The sequence below is a fragment of the Microplitis mediator genome, chromosome 5 (genome assembly GCF_029852145.1).
Source record: "Microplitis mediator isolate UGA2020A chromosome 5, iyMicMedi2.1, whole genome shotgun sequence".
Classification (NCBI taxonomy): domain Eukaryota; kingdom Metazoa; phylum Arthropoda; class Insecta; order Hymenoptera; family Braconidae; genus Microplitis; species Microplitis mediator.
Window position 1 is genome coordinate 3,536,002 of NC_079973.1, and position 23,539 is coordinate 3,559,540.

General features: G+C 34.5%; 3 protein-coding genes across 4 annotated transcripts; all 3 read left to right on the forward strand.

Moving 5' to 3' along the window:
• The first annotated feature begins 234 nt into the window (after positions 1–234).
• LOC130667992 (arylsulfatase B-like) lies at positions 235–5,218 on the forward strand. Its single transcript, XM_057469960.1, has 7 exons — positions 235–590; positions 1,240–1,399; positions 1,487–1,713; positions 1,783–2,023; positions 2,682–2,839; positions 2,938–3,519; positions 4,533–5,218. Exons 1-7 carry the CDS (start codon positions 468–470, stop codon positions 4,779–4,781), a joined length of 1,740 nt encoding a protein of 579 aa, XP_057325943.1. The 5' UTR covers positions 235–467; the 3' UTR covers positions 4,782–5,218.
• A 261-nt stretch (positions 5,219–5,479) lies between these two features.
• LOC130667993 (arylsulfatase B-like) lies at positions 5,480–10,934 on the forward strand. 2 transcript variants are annotated; one of them, XM_057469962.1, is made up of 8 exons: positions 5,480–5,978; positions 7,435–7,594; positions 7,756–7,982; positions 8,057–8,324; positions 8,408–8,565; positions 8,632–8,917; positions 10,265–10,548; positions 10,705–10,934. In XM_057469962.1, exons 1-8 carry the CDS (start codon positions 5,802–5,804, stop codon positions 10,843–10,845), a joined length of 1,701 nt encoding a protein of 566 aa, XP_057325945.1. In that variant the 5' UTR covers positions 5,480–5,801; the 3' UTR covers positions 10,846–10,934. The 2 variants fall into 2 exon arrangements, with proteins under 2 accessions (XP_057325945.1, XP_057325946.1); XM_057469963.1 differs by lacking the exon at positions 5,480–5,978 and adding an exon at positions 6,205–6,395.
• A 2,740-nt stretch (positions 10,935–13,674) lies between these two features.
• LOC130668295 (protein Wnt-11-like) lies at positions 13,675–23,211 on the forward strand. Its single transcript, XM_057470517.1, has 5 exons — positions 13,675–14,266; positions 19,061–19,302; positions 20,117–20,469; positions 20,594–20,865; positions 23,034–23,211. The coding sequence occupies exons 1-5, from the start codon at positions 14,172–14,174 to the stop codon at positions 23,209–23,211; spliced, it is 1,140 nt and encodes a 379-aa protein (XP_057326500.1). The 5' UTR covers positions 13,675–14,171.
• Positions 23,212–23,539: the final 328 nt, after the last annotated feature.

A 23,539-nucleotide genomic window follows, 5' to 3' on the forward strand; every position in this document is an offset into this window, starting at 1 on the left:
ATTCTCTACTTGAAGACTAATTTTCCAGCATGATGATAATTTAATAAGAAAATGAAGTGTCAAAAATATAAGACTGACTAGGTAATCCAATTATCTATATCTGCGGGCAAGAGCAACAGAGAAGAGCATCATGACGCATAATGTAACAAGTCAAGCTACGTTATTTGTTTCATTGATGTAATCATCATGTGAGCATCTTCCAGTCTTCCACATCCCCTTCATAAATTTCATTCAACCGTAAATACATACATATACATACACATATTTAATTGTGGGTGTAGTATATAAATTCATGCGTCTCATCAAGGGCCTTCAGTTGCTTCTAGATTACCATGTTTTGATACTGTCCTTACTCAAGAACCCCCAGTACGAAGAGTCATTTCAAATTGACCACAAAATTCAAATAAAAAAAGTGCATCAATAAATAAATAAACGATTTGTGTGCTGGTGATTTCCCAATCACGAAAATGAAGTTTTCATTCATTTATTTAACACTCAGTCTTATAATTTCTTCCGGAGTGAGTGCTAAATTTACAGACGGGCAGTATGAATCAGCGCCGCACATAATCGTCTTCATGGTGGATGATTTGGTACGTAAACAAATTAAAACTCTTCTTATTTTACATTAATTATCTATATAATAAATACGAAAAAAAAATTCCATGACTGACATGTGGATTTTGCGCGTCAAAATATAATTGAATGGCTCGAAAATAAATTTATTAATGAATCATCTTCGTAATCGCTGTTATCAATCTCATCCGCTTGGTACCTTATTTATTTATTTTTTAATATATATCATTACTGCAAATTAAATTTAACTGAACAAAATAACAAATTAAAATATTTTCTTCCTCCGTATATCTACATATTTAATTTAGTATGATTACTCTGTAGTATAAAATTGTCTTGAATTAATAGGAGCCTTAGTTAAGACAATTACAACCGCTGACACGTTATATCAACGCCCACATGGTCAACAAGGATGCTCTGTTACTGATGACTCACAGTAACCGACACAAATAAAAATAAAATTTTCTTAAAACCAGCAAACGACAAACGCACCGAACCGTCTATTGTATAATCATCGTTACAACTTCACACTTGCCCCTATCCTAGATACATTACACATAAATTACAACCAGCTCTTAAACTTGAACATAAAAATATATATAACTCAGCGTATACTTTAATCTCTGAGCAATTAAAAATTTTTAAATTTACTTTCTTACTTTTCAGGGATGGAATGACGTGAGTTTCCATGGATCGAGTCAAATTTTCACACCAAATATCGACGCGCTGGCTTACAATGGAATAATATTAAATAGACACTACACATTACCATCATGTACGCCTACGAGGGCCGCATTTTTGTCGGGAAAATATCCAGTACGCATGGGTACGTATCACCTGTTAAAAAAAAAAATAATTATAGTAATTATATAAAATGAACTTTAACAATTTAATCGAGGATTTAAATCAATAGGAATGCAAGGTGAGGGAATAATGGGCGGTGAACCACGTGGATTACCACTTAACGTAAGAATACTACCAGAGCATCTTCGAGATCTTGGATACTCGCCGAAACTTATCGGCAAGTGGCACCTGGGTTTCCACACAAAGCAACACACCCCTTTGCACCGTGGGTTCGATCACTTCTTAGGGTTCTACAACAGCCATATTGCTTACTACGACTACAAATATTCACAAGGAGTAACTATTTCCTGTCACTAATATTTGAAATTTTTTTTTTTTCAAATAATTTACTGATAAATGTTTTAGAATATGAGTGGATTCGATCTGCACCGTGGCGACAATCCCGCTTACGATATTCATGACCAATATGCCACCGATTTATTTACCGAAGAAGCTGTCCGTGTAATTGAGCACCATGATCCTATAAATCCACTGTATCTTCAGCTGAGTCACCTTGGAGTACATGCGCCATTGGAAGTTCCGATAGACAGCGCGTATTTGGAAGACTTTGCGCACATTCGCGAGCCGAATCGCCGCAACTATGCTTGTAATTAAATACTTATTTGTCGGAAATATTATTTTCATGATACCAGCATTGAAATTTGAGGTTTTAGTGGCTCTACTGCCAGTGGAAAGAAGCGAATTTCTGTCCAATGCCGCGAATTAGTATTCAAAAACGCGAAAATTGCGAATGCCCAGTCAGCGGGCAGAAATAAACTTTCGTAGTTTCTACTTAATTAGGTGACCGACCTAATGAACTTTGAAAATTGAACTTTCGCAATTTGAACTTTGGTAAGTTTGAACTTTTATGAATTATAAAAAATTATGAAAAAAAAATTATTTTTGATGAAAGAAATACTAAATTATTCAAAGTTCAAATCACCAGAGTTCAAATTTATAAAAGTTCAAATTTACAAGTTCAAATTTTCGAAGTTCATTAGGTATGGAACCCTTAATTACGAATTTCAAATTACAATTTACGCTTACGCTAATAGTCGGTCTTAAATTAACTTGTTTCTGACACTGAAACTTTAAGTTCCCACGCAAGAAATCATGAAAAATCTAGTGTGTAACTCAGGAAGAAAGACGATTTCAGACCAGGGTGAAGTTGGCTGCCGAGAGAGGTGACGGCAGCCATCACCCGCAGTCTCTCCCTTGTCACATAATTCTATTATTGAATATCTAAATAATTTTATGTATTTCAGTGATGGTTTCACGGTTAGATGAGTCATTAGGTCGCGTAGTAGCAGCTCTGGGTGACAAAAATATGATAAAAAATAGTATAATAATATTTATGACTGACAACGGAGCACCGACTATCGGAAAGTATCGCAATTCAGGTTCCAATTGGCCACTGAGAGGTGTAAGTACTGAACTACATAACAACAATCAAAGTTTTAGATTTTATAAAATAAAAAATAAAGTAATTTAAATGTAATTAAACTTGATATCTAATTACAGACCAAGTATACGTTGTACGAGGGTGGAGTGAGAGGTGTAGCAGCAGTTTGGTCTCCTCGATTGCACGCAATGGCTCGTGTGTCCAACAATCTGATGCACGTCACCGACTGGCTACCGACTTTATACTCAGCAGCTGGTGGAAACGTCGCTGATTTGGGTGAAATCGATGGCGTTGACCACTGGCCGCATTTGAGTCAGGGTAAAGATATTCCTCGGGAGTCGCTTTTGCTGAACATCGACGAGGTTTCGAAAACCGAAGGAGCAATCAAACGGCGGTTTAAATTAGTCAGGGGTGCTTACAAACGCGGTTACTATGATCAGTACTACGGCGAGTCGGGAAGAAATCATGACACGCAGTCTTATAATTATACTTTGGTACACAGCAGCGTTGTTTCTTCGGCTATCAGCGCTCATTTGGGAGATCCAATGACCCAACCGAGCGCCATGACTCATCTACGGGAACAAGCGACTGTTTTATGCAAACGAAAGAGTACTTTTTCTTACTGCAATGAAACAGAGTGTCTATTTGACATTGTTAATGATCCTTGTGAGGCAACAAACATTGCAAAACAATATCCAAAGGTTGTTATAAAAATTATTTTTTCAGTAAATAATTATTCAAAATTTTCAATTGCGACAAAAAAAATAATGTCTTATATAAATAATAATCCATAGTAAAAAATTTTTCGTATTTTTGTAAAGAAAAAAGGCTGTGTTAAAAATTTTATGTTAAATATTTAACACTTTTGTGTGTTAATTTAACACACTGTTTGTGTTGATCAGTTGATTTTTAACACAAAATAATGTTAATTGAAACAAAAGTAACATTTACTCAGTGTTACTCTTCAAGCAAGTGTTAACACTTTTAAAATTTAACTTTAACATGTATTAAAATAACACAAATACGCTGTAAAAAATTTGCGGAATGAGGGCGGATTCAATTCGGAGTAAATGTGGAGCGGATGATTGGATTTCTTTAATCTCCTTGGAGTAAAACTCACTCCAAGGGGAAGTTTATTTTAATATTGAAACTCCGAATCGGAGTGAATGTGGATTTAAATACACAGTTGAAAAATTTGTGTTAAATTTAACACATTATACTTGTGTCAAACAATAATACAGGTTTAAAACTTGTTGAGATCAGATAACACATTCAACTTTAGTTAAATTTACACTTGATGGTGTTGAATAATTGACACAAAATATTTAACCCTTGAATTTTTATAAAAGAACACAAAATTTGCAACTGTGTAAAATCCAGATCACTACGAAATTACTCATCTGAAAAAAATACCCTAATTTACTCCGTATGCGGAGTAATTTTTTTTGAAACTCAAGAACTTCGAGTGAGGAGTAAATTCGGATTTAAATAAAATTCGTAATTACTCCCGATTTTTTACAGTGTAAAAATGTTAAATCAACTTTACGTGTGTTGCAAATATTTGAATATGTACAAATTTGAAAACCAGTAACAGAGAATATTAACATTTTTTTTTTGCATAAATGAAAAATGTTAAAACATAAAAATTTATGTAAAATGTTCTAACTCATGGTTTTGTATTAATTTTAACAAATTTTGTTTTTTTACTGGATAGATTGTCTCAGAGCTGGACATGATCCTGGAAAAATACGGCAGTTTATTAGTGAAACAGCCCAGACTTCCAATTGACGGAATGGCCGATCCTAGAAGACGAAACAACACCTGGGGTCCGTGGCTGGACTATGGAATGATAACCGGTCTCTACGGTTACAATTATAATGCAGCAGCCGCAGTCAGTACCTTAGCAGTGTGTGTTCATATTGGCATGGCTTTACTTATTGTCAGTATGAGTGCATTCATTTGACTCAAACTGTCTGTGGTCATGAGTTTTTACAATAAAATAAATTAAAATAAAAAAACTCCTTCCGACAAATAACTTTTTTTTAAATATTTAGGTAACAAGTACGTCAATTATTCACTAATAATCAAAATAGATGCAAGAGAGTAATTAAAATATAGTTTTATCTTATCATCGATTATTTTTAATAACTTAATCCGCTGATATTTTTTATCATATTGATTTTTTTTTGTACGTAAATTTATTTATTTTTAATTTTATATATATCTATATATATACTGTAATAATAATTGGTGTACCGATTAAGTCGATTTCACTTTCAAGTTTAAAATTTAAGACACATATATATTAAGATAATTGTAAATATATAAAACCAGTTCTATGTAACCCTGAGTTTTCAATATAGAATCCTTGATCAACGAATGATATTTTATTTATTTTTAAATCTTTGTAAGCTTTTATAACTGGATATTTTTCATGATAAAAATAATAATTATTATTATTTATAAATTGACATCATCATCAACTTTGACAATTCATTTAAATTTAAATTTCCCCACTGCTTAGAAATATATATATAAATATCTATGTATATAAGCCATTATATTAAAACAAAGATAACGATTACTTTCATTTGCTTCAAAGTTTATTCGCATGGCCGTGACTTGAATAGATCTGTAATCATTAAAATGCGCGCATACGAATAATGAAATAATTCATTTTAATTATAAGATTTAATGACAAATGAAATAGAAAATAATACATAATATATATTTAAACTTTCGTACTTGACATTAATATAATAAATATAGCGGAAAGAAAGTCATTTTTTTTTCTTTTTTATGAATTATTTTCCGTATTGCTCATGAAAGCATATCCGATTCAATTTTACTGTCACCGAGGTCGTCGAGACTTCATCGGCAAGCTTTGATACGTTTTTTTTACTTTACATAGTTTGTTATTTTTTTACACCGTCATTTCAACACTGGATATACGTTGAGAGTGATATCAATACGGTGTTGAAACATGAAATCTTCTAAACTGTTAGATTTGATAAGAATAACGTCAGTGATTGCTGCTGTGATTGTGGTTTCGGTATTTATTTGCATCGCGGCATCGCGAACAAATATTCTATGGGGTGATAAATTGTTGAAGAAGACTCCTACCAAACCCCATATCATTGTCATCATTACTGACGACATGGTAAGTCTAAAGTCATATTTATTTTTATAAAACAAGAGTTTAAAAAGCCCGCACTGTTTTGAGGAAAAGGTGAGAATACGATAAAAAGGCCACTAATGTGTGTAAGATAAAAAGCAAATTATTTACGAATGAACGAGTAAAAACGACAGTAATTATATGTATAATCGCAACAATTAAGTCAAGGCGACTTTTTTTTATCAGGAACTTATTCGAAGTAATAACGTCATTGTCATTATTTTCGTTACTTTACAAGTGAGCGGGTCGAATTTTTAAATTCTCATGATGATTGTCGGTACTTCTATTCGTTTGTATGTAATTGTAATTATTTTTTTGATATTTAATGGTGAATTTAGTGATGGTAAAATTTTTAATCGACGAAAAAAACCTCATATTATCATGATAATGGCTGATGATCTTGTAAGAATATGATATCATTTTTTAAAGTAATTAGTGTATATGATAAAGGGGTTGTTAATTGACGTCTAACAACAAAATTTTACGGCTAGTAACAAAATTTTGATACTCAAGTTGTTCGGAGTAATCGATTTATTGGTAGATGGCGAAATCGTTGTCGTTTTGAAGAATACACCCTGGTGGAAATTTTTCGGAATTTTCTCTGCAAAACTCAGTTCTAAAGTTCTAAAGACTTTTTCAGAGTTTTTTTAGAGAAAAGTCCGAAAAATTTCCACCAGGGCAAGTTTTGATTTTTATTTAAATTTTGGGTCGATTTTACGGAAAATTATTTTATTATTTTATAATTTATAAGTTTAACTTTTCATATATGTATCAAAAATAAAAACTGTAAGCAATTAATAAATCAATAAAAATATCAATTTTTTAAATTTCAAAATTATCAAAAAAATTTATAAAAATAAATTTTTATCAAAAAAAAATATTAACTTTACGGTTGAAAAAATATGTTTTATCAGTCAAAGTCCACTAAAATTATTTGAGTGTTCAAATTATTATTTTGTTGTTATTAAAAAAAAAAAGATATGATATAAATAAATATATAAGACTTTTAATAGTTAATTGATCACCCAATTTTTTTTTTTATATAAAATAAATGGTTCAAGTTTATAATTTCCCAAGATGCAAAAAAATAATTAAGTTTAAATATAATTTCTAAACCGAGATTTAAATTCCTCATTACACTTTACCGCTTCAAAAGGCGGCAAAAAATTTAAAAATTCTTAACTGAAAAATAATGATACTGAAATTAGTCGACATCTAATAATTTTTAAACTTTTTTTTAAACAATAAATTACAAAAATTGAATATTTAAAAAAATTGCACCTACAGATTTTAAAATTTTCTACATGTGCATATTTTTAGTTTTTTTTTTTTTTTTTTAATTTAATTGTTTAAAAAAAATCCGGAAATTACAAATTGTCTGCTAACTTCAGGATCATAAAATAATTTATATCACTAATAATTAATTTTAAAAATTACCAAGGGATGGAATGATGTAAGTTTTCATGGTTCAAACCAAATTCCCACGCCGAACATCGACGCCTTGGCATACAACGGGGCAATATTAAAAAACCACTACGTCCTTCCACTATGTACGCCATCAAGATCAGCATTCTTTACCGGACGTTATCCGATAAGAGATGGTATGCAGACCAACTAATACACTAATCCAACTAGTATCAACTTAGTAAAGATTCAAATTTATTCTTACATGCATTCATATTACTGCTACTATATTATTACAATAATATTGATATTAATATTAATACTAGTATCGATATTAAATATAAATATTGACCAATAGGCATGTACGGGTATCCTCTGAGAGCCGGAGAGCCTCGAGGTATTCCGCTAAATACAACTTTGCTTCCCGAACATCTTCATCGTCTCGGATACTCGACACATATGGTCGGTAAATGGCACTTGGGGTACCAGTCAGACGAATATACGCCAGCAAGACGTGGGTTTGATACTTTTTATGGGTACTACAATGGCTACATAACGTACTTTAATTATACAATATCAGAAAGCGTAAGTATTTTAATAATATTTACATTTATTTTATGTATTTCAAGTACCGGGATTTAAATTATTTTATAATAAAGGGCCAAACAGGGTACGATATGCATCGAGATAATGGTCGAGAAATAAAAGCAGACTGGTCACACACAAATGAGTATGCAACTGATGTGTTCACGGACGAAGCTATCAGAATAATTGACAAACATGACAGTAGTCAGCCCCTGTATCTTCACATATCTCATCTTGCCCCGCATGCTTCTGACGCTGAGGAAACACTCGAGACACGTGATTTCGCAGAAGTTAATCGCACTTTTGCTTACATCCGCGACCTTCGGCGGCGCAAATATGCGGGTAATTTAAAAAAAAAAAATTCTTCTTCAATTATTTTGTCGCGATCTTTAATTACTATTAATTGGCGGCAATAATTATCGCAGGCATGATGAGCGCACTAGATGAATCGGTCGGACGAGTAGTTTCAGCCTTGAGTCAGAATAATTTGTTAGAAAATTCAATCGTTTTATTCATGGCCGACAATGGCGCTCAGACCATAGGATTCCTCGAGAACCACGGGTCGAATTTTCCACTTCGCGGTGTAAGTAAATGAATATAAATTAACTGAATTGTTTAATTTTATTTGATGGATAATTTTTTTTGTCAGTTGAAATTCACCCTCTACGAAGGCGGAGTCCATGGAGTTGCGTGCGTATTTTCCCCGTTGATAAAACAAAAGGCACGAATCATCAATGATCTTTTCCACATGACTGACTGGCTGCCTACTCTATACAGCGCCGCTGGAGGTAATGCCGCTGACTTAGGAGTGATCGATGGCGTTAATCAGTGGCCCACCATCAGCAGAGGGAATTTTGGTAAACGTAATTCCTTGTTGGTTAATATTGAGGAAAATCTTGAGGCAGCTATTGTTCAACAGTACAAATTACTCAAAGGTAACAAATGTTCTTTTACACATTAGTATACACTAACTAATTACGTAAACTTAAATTAAATAAATACCAAACGTCTGTAGTTAATAATAATCACTTGAGGCAGTAGAAAAAATTACATTTTTTTAATGAATAATTACTGTCTTCAGTAAAAAATTACTGCTCCTTTGAAAAATTTTAATTTAAAATATAACAATTATTTTATTTTTACTATCGCGGGCGTAAGTTTTTATGAGGCTGAACGTAGATGACATCTGTCAATTTTAGTAATTTAATTACCCAGTAAATTGTCATCAAAAATTTTTTTTTAAAATACACCCGAGAAAATTTTCGAAAATTCTTCCAATGAATTTTTTAAAACTTTTACCTGTCAGTTTACTTCGTTTATTGCAAACAAATAAATTTTTTTAATGACTGCTACTTTTAGCATCATTTTTCTCATGCTAAAAGTAGCCCTCATCAGAAAATTCTATTAATTTTAATTGCCTAGTAAATTGTAATCAAAAAATTTTTTTAAAAATACACCCGGAAAAATTTTTGAAAATTCTTCCGATGAATTTTTAAAAATTTTTACGTCAGTTTACTTCGTTTGTTGAAAACAAATAAATTTATTTAATGACTGCTACTTTTAGCATCATTTCTTTATGATGCTAAAAGTAGCCCTCACATGAGAATTTTATTAATTTTAATTACTTAGCAAATTGTCATCAAAAAATCTTTTTAAAAATACACCCGGAAAAATTTTTGAAAATTCTTCCAATGAATTTTTAAAAATTTTTACCTGTCAGTTTAATTTGTTTATTGAAAACAAACAAATTTTTTTAATGATTGCTATTTTTAGCATCATTTTTTTATGATGCTAAAAGTAGCTATCTAAAAATTTTATTAATTTTAATTACCTAGTAAATTGTCATCAAAAAATTGTTTTTAAAAATATACCCCAGAAAATTTTTTTAAATTTTTTCCTTGGATTTCTAACAATTTCTGCCTGTCAGTTTACTTCGTTTATTGACATAAACAATTTTTTTAACGACTGCTACTTTTAGCATCATTTTTTTATGATGCTAAAAGCAGCCCTCATCTGAAAATTTTATTAATTTTAATTCCCTAGTAAATTGTCATCAAAAAAATTTTTTTAAAAAATAAACCCGAGAAAATTTTTAAAAAATTCTTTCAATGAATTTTAAAAAATTTTTACGTCAGTTTACTTCGTTTATTCCAAACAAACAAAATTTTTTAAACGACTGCTATTTCCAGCATCATAATTTCTTACTCGAGCAGCAGAATTAGATGTTTCCATGTGCGCATGCTTATTAAAATATTTAAATGTATACATTTATTTTTTTTTAGGAGCCGGTCGGTTGTACGATAGTTATTACGGGGAAAATGCAGGCGATAATGATCCATCAGCCCCAGCATACGACGTAGACGCAGTTATATCATCACCAGCGAGTCAAGCTATCGCAGACACAACCGGTACATTAATGACACAAAAAAAAATATTACAATTACGCTCGAATAATATGATTGTATGTAAATCATTTAATAAATACGCCAACTGTTCAACTCGTTGTCTATTCGATCTCAGTGTTGATCCATGCGAAACGACTGACATTTCCGAGCAACATCCTGAGGTAAGTAGACTATCCATCAACTTATTCTCCTTCTCTTCTTACAACGACTATCACTATCACTACTACTACTACTACTACTACTGTTACTACAACAACTTAACTCGACACGTGACAAATTATATATCATCCCTTTTATTTCTCTGTCCCCTTTTACAGATGGTTCAAACACTCGAGCATTTTATCGACGGCTACCGAGGAGCTATAGTAGAACAGAGCAAAAATCCAATTGATCCAAAATCATTTCCCTCAAATTTCAATGGCGTGTGGATGCCCTGGCTGAATAATCAAAAATTATGATACAAATAATTAAGTATAAGATAGACTTATATATTTAATTTTAAATGTAATAAGAAGCAATAAATCTTGTCTTGTTTTTTTTTATTAAAACACCCATGGGGTTTTTATTTAAAATAAAAAATAAATAAACAATAAAAAATCCGAAACGATCAACTCGTTTTGCTGAGTTTCAGTGGTGGCGCCGGTGCTGTCATTGTATAAACATTATGGAGATGAGAATCGCTTATCGGTGAGTTATACCTTGATATCGGTTTAATAACCGCGTCCTCGGGGTTGTCAGAAACTCTGGTCCGGTGCATAAATTTACCTAGCAACATTAATTGCCTAAGAAGACTGTTTTATCTCCGTGTCTATGGATTATTATTTTTTAGTTAATATATATATAATAAAATATAACAGCAATTTATATTAAATGTTTTTTTTACAGTTGCCTTGAAGGCTGACAAAGTTAAAACGTCACTCGCACCCCAGCTCCTACTCTTCTTTCAGCCAAAACTCTGCATTTGTCAACTCTCGTCCTTTCTTCCTTACCCCTGACGAATCATAGCCAAGCGATTCGCAACGCCAGAGCGGTTAACGTCGATCGCATGCAGTGTTATTGCCGATGCGTGATAAATTTTAGCTCCTCAACATCTTTTTCTTCCTTCTCCATCCTTTAAACTCTGATTACGTTATTTTATAGTCTCTTCTTTGTCCCAAGCATTGTCATGGGTCATTTAGTGTTCCTGGACTCACACAGAGTTAATCAGTATGGGTATTAGTATTAGTATTTGTATTAATATTTGAAGCAGCTCATAGTTTATGGATGATATATAAATGTGTCACAGTCACAGTGGACTGAGCTTTAGGTTCCGGTAAGTGGAACAAGGACGATGACTGAAGGATCAGAGACGAGGGTTTGTTGAGGGGCTTGTGACAAGAGACGCAAGAGAGGAATTAGTAGTAGGGGATTCCGCGGATTGTACACCCGCGAGGGTTGAGTAAGTCGGTTTTAATAGCCGGCCAACTACTCGCAGCTGCCGCTACTCACTTGCCTTCCACCCCAAACTCTGGCACTGTGTCTTTGGCCTTTTCTTTCCCTGATTTAACGACGGGCTGATGTTTTGTTTTCATCATTCAAATATATGCGAAATATATTTTATTAAATTTTTTTTTGTCATGATTTATGGATTACTTGGGGCTCGGGGGTATGCGTATTATAAAAAAATATGATTGAGATGATTGAGAGGTCATGAGACATAAAAGTCGGAGGAATTGAGGAAGTTTCGTTGGTTAAATCATGGTCTTTGTTTTGGTGTAAGACACTTTGTACTTCCTGAGGGGATGATAATATGAAAGATGTGCAGTGTAGCTGGTGGCTGACTGCATCGGAGACGAGGATGAAGATGAGGAATATAACGCAGAGAGTGAGGTATGAAAGCCAGGTATCCAAGTGCTTATTAGGTTCGACGCTCGAGAGTTGAGTGAGAGAGAGAACAAGGTGCGGGATAAGTTTGGCCCGAAACTTAACGACGTAATGAACGTCTGACAGAGGATTATTTATTGGCAGTGGAAGGAGAAAAAAAAAGGCGGCAGAAGGAAAAAGAGGAGTAACGGCCGCGAGGATGAGGGATGCGGTGAAGAAAAAGTAAGAGGAGAAGGAGCTCAGCAAAAAAATTAAAGAACAGCGGATTAAAAAAATGCTAAGAGAAAATAAGTTTTAAAAAAATATAGTAAATCTTGGTCCGGTATTGTGAGCACGATCGTACTAATTATCGATGTGAATGGCGCTTTGAAGGGTGCGGAATGACTCGGACCGATTGACTTTGATGCCCACCAGCAGCGGACGCAAGAGGATTTGTGCGTGTATACATTAGTACAGGTATATCACGTACTATCAGCCTTTTTTAAAACCACCATCAAATGCACCATTTATGCGCGAGCCAATTTAAAGTTAAAATAGTAGAGCTTAGCTGAGGTGGGATTACGTCTATTGACGTTAAGCGCAAAAACTATAATAGCGATGATATTTTTCGCGATGAATACGCGGCTGATCGTTACGGAAATACGAGCATAAATGGAGGTAAGTAGGAGTGGAGGTAAGTATGATATGAGGGCAAGTGAAATGAAAGAGAATAAGAGTGGCCGCGAGTCAGCCCTTTTATACCACACGGCAACCCGCAGGTAATTACCAGGCGGCTTCTTTGTCACGATACATTTTTCTCCTTACCTGCTTCGCACTCTTGTTGGTAATTTAACCATTATAATATACTTGTACACGTTTTTTTTCCTCCTTTTTTTTTTTTTTTGTAAAAATAAATATAAATGGCAACGGGCTCGATCCTGTTGTATATTTTCGGGCAGGCCCGAAACTGATAGAGACATCGAGAGTTATTGGGAGAACTAGTATACAATAAATAAATAAGGAACAAAATAAGATGATATACAAGATTTATATGGATTCAACGTGTGGGGCGCTTTCCACACGTACGTCCAGAGGAATCCGACGAGGAGGCGCGGGAACAAAACCACCAGAGCTAAACGAAAAATAGTGAATGAGCGCGTTTATTCAGCATCTGAGTAGAGTATAATGTATGACAGATGGTTATTGGATAGTGGTTGGATTCCGATGTGTATGGTGGGGTATCCTGGGTCCTCCTTCGTCTCCACCTTCTTCTGCCTCCACTCTCAGCCAACTCATACGGATGAAAACTTTCTTCTTCTCCTTCTACGGGTCTTTATTCCGCATTGTATTTATCATGTATATATTTATGTATATATGTGCTGAGTACTCGTCACCAGACAACTTTTGCTGGACGAGTACTTGTCAGAATACCCATCGAGTCTTTCGAATACACGAAAAACTTAGTGTCCACGCGCCGACTCCACCTAGGGCGCATCCACTCTTCAACCACCGCTTTATGCTGTACAACTATACACACCATCACGCGATTACCACCACCATACGTTTGTAACCACCACTAACGTCACTCCTCGAGTAAGACGCTTCATTTCGGACACCTGTAACTCGTTGGCCGCCTCTCTTTCGCCAGAGTTTCACCCGGGGAGTTTAAAACTAGTCGTCGGCAGCCCGTCAAACACCACAAGCTTTTATCTATTGTATCAAATATATAATGACTGCGTATCGCGACCGCGATATATTTAAATTATCAGTTCTTGTAAAAATGTAAGAAATTTTTCAATAATTTCTACAAGTGTGCGCCGTAATATTTATAATAATAATTAATTAAACCAAAAGGATGATAAAAAATTTGTTATCTGAGCTGATTATTGTGAAGAACAAGGATGTGAAAAATAATATTTAAATATATGAGTTATTTTAAAAAATGCGTGTAATTAAGTGTGTAAAGACATCGGAAATCGTGTTACTTTTATTGTTCTCGCTGTCAATCATCCAGGATGGATCGTGCATCAAGTGGCTGTAAGTACTGATGAGGGAAAAAATAAAAAAAAATCAGGTTGAGTTAAATAAATAAATAAAATAAAAATAACGCGAGTTAAATCGCACACCGGTGGTCCGTGATCCAATATCTTGGAGTAAATATAACGAGTCTACACGACGTGTGCTCGCACGCAGGATCCATCTGTCTGTGATTAATGTACCCACTTTAATGAGAAACAAATAGAATGATCGAGAGTAGAGAGCGACCCGGGTAAGCAACCGCGGGTGATCTCAGACGTTCTTTTATCACGCAGGTAGACCAGACAATTCCCAGCGAACTTAAGACTTAATACTTAATATAATATATGTTATATATGTATACATCTATATCTATATAGACATATAAATATATATATATATAGCAAGTTATTGTGTGTCTTATTAATTTGACCAGAGAATGAGTAGAAAGCTTAAGCGTCGATGTAATTATTGTAAGATCTCGGAGAAGGACGGGGAGAATTTGATCGGGCGAAGGGGTCGAGAGGGAATGATGAATGAAGGAGCGATGGTGGTTTTGCGTGTTGAGAAGCAAACCTAAAAAATCATATAATACCCTCGCCTAGACTAGGCTGGCAAGTCCGCGGGGTTGAAGCAGCCCACGATGCTAAAATATAAGACGAGACGTGCGATCCGAGAACCAGGGGGGAGTTGAACGCCAAAGAGTTGAGTAGGAAATAAAGGGAGTTAAAGATTAGGGGGTTATACTACTCCGAGCACTACCATACGTACTCTTCGCGATTGTGATTTATAAAGGCTTATATATGTATATATTTAATACTGCTCTACGGTACGTAACAGGGGAATGATGTTATCCTGCTCCATCTGGTAGAATCGCTATCTCATCATTCGCTCATTCCTTTTAATTACAACCACACCTCAGTTTGTAAATTAATCCTCGGTTTTTTCCTTACTTCTTTTCTTCCTTTTACGTTTCTTCAATAAAACTTCATTAGCTCTAATGCACGGGCAGTTAGCTGTCATATAGAGAAAAGATAAAATAAAAAAATGATTATTAATGAAAATAATATTAAAAATAAATACCGTTGGTTACGAAAGTTGACAATAACCCCGGTCCCACGTTAAATAAATAATCTCCCGGGCCTGTTAGGATATTACGTCGTATTAACGTCGCCTCGTGTGGCCGAGTTCCGCAAGGTCGTAGGCGCCTATTATCAATGTGTATAAAGCTTATACTTTACGATCATGTCCCAGCATTATAGATACTAATTTCAAATTCGTGGGACGTCATGAGTTTTACGCCCTTTTATTTATTTATATATTATATATATGTATATTTATACCATCAATGACGCTAACTTGATACTCCTGTTCTATTTCAGTCTCTTTTATTTCCACTACACTAAAAAATCCGGAGTGAGTTCGGAGTCACGGATTTTATTTAAATCCGAATTCACTCGGAGTTTTGGAGGCTTTATAAAAAATTACTCCGCATACAGAGTAAATAGGGAGTATGTCTTTTCAGATGAAAGATTTCGGAGTGATCTGGATTTTATTTAAATCCGCATTCGATTCGGAGTTTCAATATTCAAATAAATTCTGCTTCGGAGTAAATTTTACTCCACACAGAAAAAAATAATTTCTTGCCGCAAGAAATTTATTTTATTATAAATTGAAAACAAAAATTTTCTTGAGACAAGAAAAAATTTCTCGGTTCAAAAAATTTTTTTTTGCTCAAAAAAAATCAATTCTCGCTCCAAGAAATTTTAAGTTTTCAATTTATAATTCAAAAAATTTCTTGAGGCAAGTAAAAATTTTTTTGAGACAAATAAAAGTTTCTTGCACTAAGAAATCCTTTTTTTCTGTGCAGTCTACTGTACAAAATCGGAAGTATATTCGGAGTGATTACGGATTTTATTTAAATCGGAATTCACTTGAAGTTCCGGAGTTATTAAAAAAATCAACTCGCATACGGAGTAAATAGGGAGTTTGTCATTTCAAATGTGTGATTTTGAAGTGATCTGGATTTTATTTAAACCCAAGTCAAAAAACGGAGTTAAGTCCCAAAGTTCTCAATGAGGTTTTTGAGTATCAATTTAGAATTTTAAAATTGACAGTAGTATAGAAAGTTATCTTAGTTTAGTCCTCAAAGTAGTAGTTACGACCCATTTTACCACTTTGGGGACTAAACTGGAATAACATAATCTGGATTAGAGCCTCAAAATACTCAAAACAAAGGAATAATTTAATCCGCATTTGAACCTCAAAAGTCTCATTCGACGTATTCTCTCCCCTCCTTTTTCTATCTAAAATTTTTAAAAGTCCGAATAACTTTTCATTCGTTGAGGATTTTGAGGTCTTATTTATAATTTAAAATCGATAAATTATTCGCATTTAGACCTCAGAGTCCCATTGAGGATTTTTAGTACTAAAGTAGAGTTACTTTCTGGCCAAATAAATCATCAAAAGAATTGATGCTTTTAAGGACTAAACTCAAATTTTTTTTTGACTCAAAAATCCGCATTCACTTCGATTCGGAATTTTAATATTAAACTAAACTCCGCTTCGGAAATTTCACTCCAGTCATCTGCTCCGCATTCACTCCAGATTTAATCCGCAAATTTTTTACCGTGTACTTTATTACACTAATAATAGCTGCTGATTACCTTCGCTAATTACTTCATAGAGGTCTTACTATTTATTATCTTTCGCGTTAAATATTATTCAAATAATATTGCCAATAGGGCTCATCGTTCTTCCGTATCGCAGATGATGATCTGGAAGCACCTGAACAGGTTTCCAACTCGTTCACTTTTACACATATATATATATATATATATATATATATATATATATATATATATATATGCAACATATACATACATAAGTTATGTATGCGTGCTCGAGATCGGTAGGCCAATCGAATTGGTCCTGTCACGTGAATTAAATTGGAAGCTAAATGTATACTTATCACGCATTTAATTACACAGCTTTTATATTTATCCCGATTAATAGCTCACGAGCGATAAATAAAATGTCACTTTATTATTATACTTTTTTTTACTGACACATCTGGCAATCATTGATAATCGATCGCGGATTAATGTAGGCGTGCAAATAATTATACCCAAACGTCATTGTGTGTTTGTTTGTGTGTGTAGATGGACGCACACTCAGATGAGGGAAAACAGATGGCACGTGTTGTGTGTATCGCTTCACTCATCACATCTACGCATATATGCATATACATCAGGTCATATATACGTTGTATATCACAACGTTTTTGATAGGGGTCATTTATTGGCGAATTGTCAGCGTCAACCCACGGTTGGCAACTTGGCCATTTAATAATACAATAAACTGACAGGAGTTTTATGTCGCAACGTATAAATATATATCATTTCATATTTTCAAAAGGATCATTTTATGTTTTAAGGTGTTATTCGTTATTACATTTATATATATGTATGTATGTATTAAATGGAAGGACGAGGTTTTGTTGGTATGTGCTGTTCCGCGAAACTATATGTATATGTAGATGTATATATTTATATATACATCTAAAATAAGTTTGTTGCCCTATAATTTCTCAGATCCTTATGATTTATGAGCATAAAGCGCGTATATAATATATAATAAAATGTAGTACGGGTTGATGGTATTCCGTGAAAAGGATCACACTCCGCTTATTAGGTTGATTGAGTGTGGCATTATTACGGTATTTTAATGCGTACTGCGTTATATATATGAGTACTAATATTTTATATTTATTTGTTAATTTATTTATAGGCGTTAGGGTTTAAAAAAAATAGATTTTTTTTCTCGGAAACAGGCTCAAAAGTTTCATTTAGGCAGATAACCGCATGTGAAAATTAGAGCTTTTAATGGAAACATAAGAGGTTCCGCATCGCAGTTTTCTATTTTCAATAAAAATGACATGGAAATAATTTTTTTTGCGTCTTCTTATTTTTGACGGTAAAGATGCGTCGTAGGAAAAATTTGCGGACATGATTTTGTAGGGAATTAAATGCTCTACCAAAGAAATCTCTTATTAGTTTGTGATAAATCCGTCTGTTTTAAAGTTATTTGAGCTTGAAGTCAAATTTGCAGTAAATCTTTGGATCTTTTCACTTTTCCGGCGAAACTATCAGACTTATTACAAAATATCACAGAATCTTTTTTGTAGACAATTTTATTTCCTATAATTTATTTCTGATAAAGTTTTTTCAAATTACGCATTGTTTTTTAGTTATCTTCATTTTAATTGCAAACTCTTAACATCGGTCAGAACACTATTTTTATTGAGAGCTTAATATTAAAATGAAAATAACTAGAAAACAATGGGGAATTTTGAAAAATTTTATCAGAGATAATTTGTAGGAAATAAAATTGTCTACAAAAAAGACCTTATGACATTTAGTGGAAAGTCTGATAGTTTCGCCGGAAAAGTGAAAAGATCTTAAAATTTACTGTAAATTTGACTTCAAGCTCAGATAACTTTCAAACAGATGGATTTATCACAAAATGATAAGAGACTTTTTTTGTAGAGCATTCAATTCCCTACAAAACCATGTCCGCAAATTTTTCCTACAACGCATCTTTCCGTAGTAAAAAAATCAGAAGACGCAGAAAAAATTATTTCCATCTCATTTTTATGGAGAATAGAAAACTGCGATGCGGAACTTAATGTTCCTATTAAGAGCTCTAATTTTCACAGGCGTATTTTTATATCTAAAATTTTTGAACCTGTTTCGAGGAAAAAAAAATTTATTTTTTCAAACACCCTAATAGACATATTTTATTTTTTATACCCAGGGCCTTAGGTAAGACATCCGACGGAAGAGTTTGGACGCGGGAATTGTGCACGAGCGCGCGAAGCTCAGGATTGCTGGAGAGAAAACAAGCGCGAGCATGTCGAGCTGCTCCAGATGTGATGCCGAGTCTCATACAAGCGGCAAGAGACACCTCTTTTGTCTGCCAACAGGCTTTCAGAAACCGTCGATGGAATTGCAGCAGCATTGAGCGCGCACCTTACTATACACCAGAGCTGCTTTCAGGTAAATCGTTCCCCCAAAAAAACCCTTTCAGAAAATTGTTTTCGGCAAATTAATTATATTTTATTATCATGGGAATAAAATATCCAGCATAATCTTTATTGATTTAAATGTGCGTATAGAAAAACAATAAATATCTTAAGCTGAATGTATTTTCATTGCTTGATGGTGAACACGAAGATTTCATTATTATGTGGGAAGAGAGGCGGAGCCGATAACTCACAGGGCAATATCTCTGTGTACGAGTGTTCCCTTTCAAGATGAGAAGAGAATAAGAATGAAGAGGAGTTGAAAAAAAAGAGAAAGAAAAAAAAGGAGAGTAGAATAAAAAATAAAAAAGCGAGAGCAGAGAGCTGGCCATTCAATGGGAAGACCCCGAAGCGACTGCGTAATTAGAGGCTATTACCAAACGAAAAAGATTAGGCGCTCTCTCGCCAAACTGGCTTCCCTCATCGTTTTCTTCCCATCTACCTTCTCACTTAGGTCTTTTCCTGATGCGCTCAACTACAGTACCACACTCTTGCTGGGATGCTGCTACTTGTGCTTCTGCTGCTACGTAACCATAGACTCGTTTTCAAGCTCACCCGGCTTTTAATTAGTACTCAATTCCAAGGTAGAATACTCATCGTGTTGGCTATGGAACTCTGGGACTCGGAGATACTCAGGCTCAGCAAAACAGTCAATGAGATTTATTATTATTTCAGAGAAGAGCCAGATAAATTTTTTTAGACCGGCTTATACTCTTCAACCCGTCTATCGCCGGTTAATTATATTCATTATTTACAAATTACATTATTATTTTATGTTAAATCTACAGGAACCCGAGAGCAGGCGTTCGTCTATGCGATGTCGGCGGCCGCGGCTGTTTGGAGGCTGGCCCGCGGATGTGCGCTGGGAAATTTGGCAGCATGTTCTTGCGCAACACCACCGCGAAGAGAACCGCCGTCGCCCTCAGCACTGACTTCCTCGAGTTCCTTCATCTCTAGATCCGCGTCCTTCGACGCGATGTCCGCGAGAAATTCGTTCAAATGGGGCGGGTGCGGAGACGACGTGCGATCAGCTTCTCGTATGGCTAAGAGGTTTCTCCAAGGCTCCAGTCCAACTGGTTCTGGATCGACCAGCAAGTTTCTGCATGCTGTCAATATGCACAACAATCGGGCCGGTCGAAGGGTCAGTAATCCTGCTCTCAATCTAATTTATCCAGCGCATTATAATTTGCATGATGATCATGATCGCGATCTAAGATACAAGATGAGACTGATAGTAATCTATTGTGATTTATATTTTTCAATAGGCAGTAGAGCAATCGTTAACGCTGGAGTGCAAGTGTCACGGTGTGTCAGGATCATGCAGCGTGCGAACCTGCTGGCGAGGATTGGACTCGAAAGGACCAGCAGCTGCTGGCGTACGACTCTTCCGCAAATATGCTACTGCTGCTGAAGTGAGACCCAAGTCGGGCAGTCGTCTGCCACCGCTATATCATCACGACAATTTGTTGTACACAACCAAGAGTCCGGACTACTGTCTACCGGACAAGAAGAGAGGAAGTCTAGGCACCATTGGAAGGTGAGCCATCCGCATATTTTATATACATACATTTATACATACGGTAAGGATTACTATCGATCAACTGACAATACGGCCTTGAACCCCGTCGTGGAATTTGCTGATACACGGTTTGTTAAGGATTAAAGCCATTGAGTGGCCAGAGGATAAGCATAAAAGATTTGATATAGAGGGGGTTTGTCTTTTAGAAAGAGTAATAAAAATAAAATAGAGTTAAATAAGTCGGAGTTTTGCAGAACCAGCACCAGGGGAAATATTTAAAATAAAATAATAAATAAAAGACAGATATAATCCTCGCTGAGGAGATAAAGGCAAAGATAAAGATAAAGCAAAGAAGTCATCATCCTTTTTATAAATTTGACGTCTTTTCTGCTCTTGGTTTAAATAGTATATAAATATATATATAAAATACTTTTGTAAAAATATTCAAAAAAATAGTAAACGATCGATTAATCATTTGTGCAAATGACAATCAGCTCATTATGAATAATATGTCGTCGACTGAGGATCAAACGATAAATCAACTCGCGACGGGGTATCCTTGTTGTATAGTTGTCGCGCTTTTAAAATATATCGTTAACGAGATCGATAAATGGCTTTTAGATATGATCTGTACCGGTAGCTAAACTTTTTAACGATTTAAACGAGCATTCCGTGCCAGTGGTGGTATGTTAAAAAATAATAATGATAAATAAAATAACCAAGACGTAGGAGAGTTCACCATCTCCACCACACATATATATATGTATATATATATGTATACATAACAAAAAATATTGGAGGGAGAGACATGGGTATGAAGAAAGAGGAAAAGACAGAGACGAAAAAGGTGTTTTGTGGCCGTGTATTGAAAACGCGACAAATCCAGCATATATATATATATATATAAATATACCCATAGGGAGACAGATCCAGGTGTGCCTCAGCAAAAACGGCTCACTCGATTAACTTTTACGACGCTTTTAACGTCCACGCCATCAATGGGAGTCAAGAATATTCTCGGTATATCTAGTCCTATCGATTAGTTCCTCAAAAAAACCCTTTCAAATTTAACGATTTATTTATTACGATTGATTATTATTATTTATATTTTATTTTCGTTATCTCTTGGCATTTAACGCCTGTTTACCCGAGGTGTGAGTTTGTACCGATCAACCTCGGACACGGGTTTTACAGAAAATTACTTATTTTACTATCGTGCTCGATACATATGTATGTGTTCTCAAACTTGTTAAAGAGGATTATATTTTATTTCAGGTGCTAATAACGAATTATCTACTCTCTCTTTCTCTTTCTCTTTCTCTTCTTTGTTCGATCTCTGGCTCCTATCCCCGGTTTTATATTTTTCTGCGGCTCGTATCCAACAGAGACCCAGAGCCCACACATCGAATATCTCGACATAAACACGCGTTATCTCACTCGATGTCGTTTCTTTATTTATGTCAGCGTGAAGGTAATTATAAGTGAGAATGAAGCCTCCAGAGATAGGAGATACATTTAAGTTATTTTATTTACACCTAAATCATTTTCTTATTTTATATTTTTATTGAGTATCGAGAAAACCAGTTCTTGAAAACCCGACAAATTTGCCACCACGGGACGTTAACCCTCGGGACCTCCGTGTACTTGCGCTGAATCTAATCAGTTATTTGATTTATATATAGATGTATATTGTTAATATTGTTGTACAGATATATATAAATACAACAATGATTCATTGTGAGTAGAATCCGGGGGGTGTGGTTGAGGTTGAGTGATTTTCATTGTTAGAAAATATAAAAAAACTTGTAGAACTACAGCGAAGACGTACGTTTTTGTTCATGATTGCATTCGTTACGGATTTTCTACCGCCAAAGATGAGGAAATGGAGGAATCGATGACGACCTATACGACCTACCGCGCCCTCAAATTAGCCACGGTGATCCTATACTTCTCTTAGCAGTCTCAGTTCTTGCTTTCGAGATCCTGCTATTGGAAACGGAAATCTTTTCTCGGATTTATGTTCGTGCCATCACGCATCTGAGCCTGAGAATATGTCTTTTGTTCTTTTTCTTCATTTTATTTTTAAACTTCTACTTCTACTTCTTCTTCTTCTTCTTGTTCTTCTTCATCTTCTCTTCAATCTTGACAACCACCAGACAAAATAATAATTGATATTATTTTTCCAGGCAATGTAATGGCAGCAGCGCTGGTTACGAAGGCTGTGAATATCTCTGCTGTGGTCGCGGTCATGTCACCAAGACGCGTGAAATTCTCGAGAGATGCGAATGCAAATATATAAGCTGCTGTTACAGTGTCAAGTGTAAAACCTGTAAAAACATCGTCACCACTTATGAGTGCAATTAAATTTAATTTAACACTCACTCAATTAAATTAACACATATACACACCAGTGATACAACGGACGTTTATCAAACGATTCATTATTTTATTTATTTATCTTTTTTATAAAATTCGTAGGGGTCAAGTATAATTGCACATTAAAAAAAAAATGCTTTTTAATGGATACCGTACTTGTACCAAATCGTTATTTATATTATTATTAATTAATTAATTAATTAATTGTGCTAAGCGATATTTATTAATCCAGTATTTGATATTTGTGCTCCAAGTCATTTATATTTACGCGTATTTATATTATATAAGTATGATAGATGTCGACGATAGTTTTTAG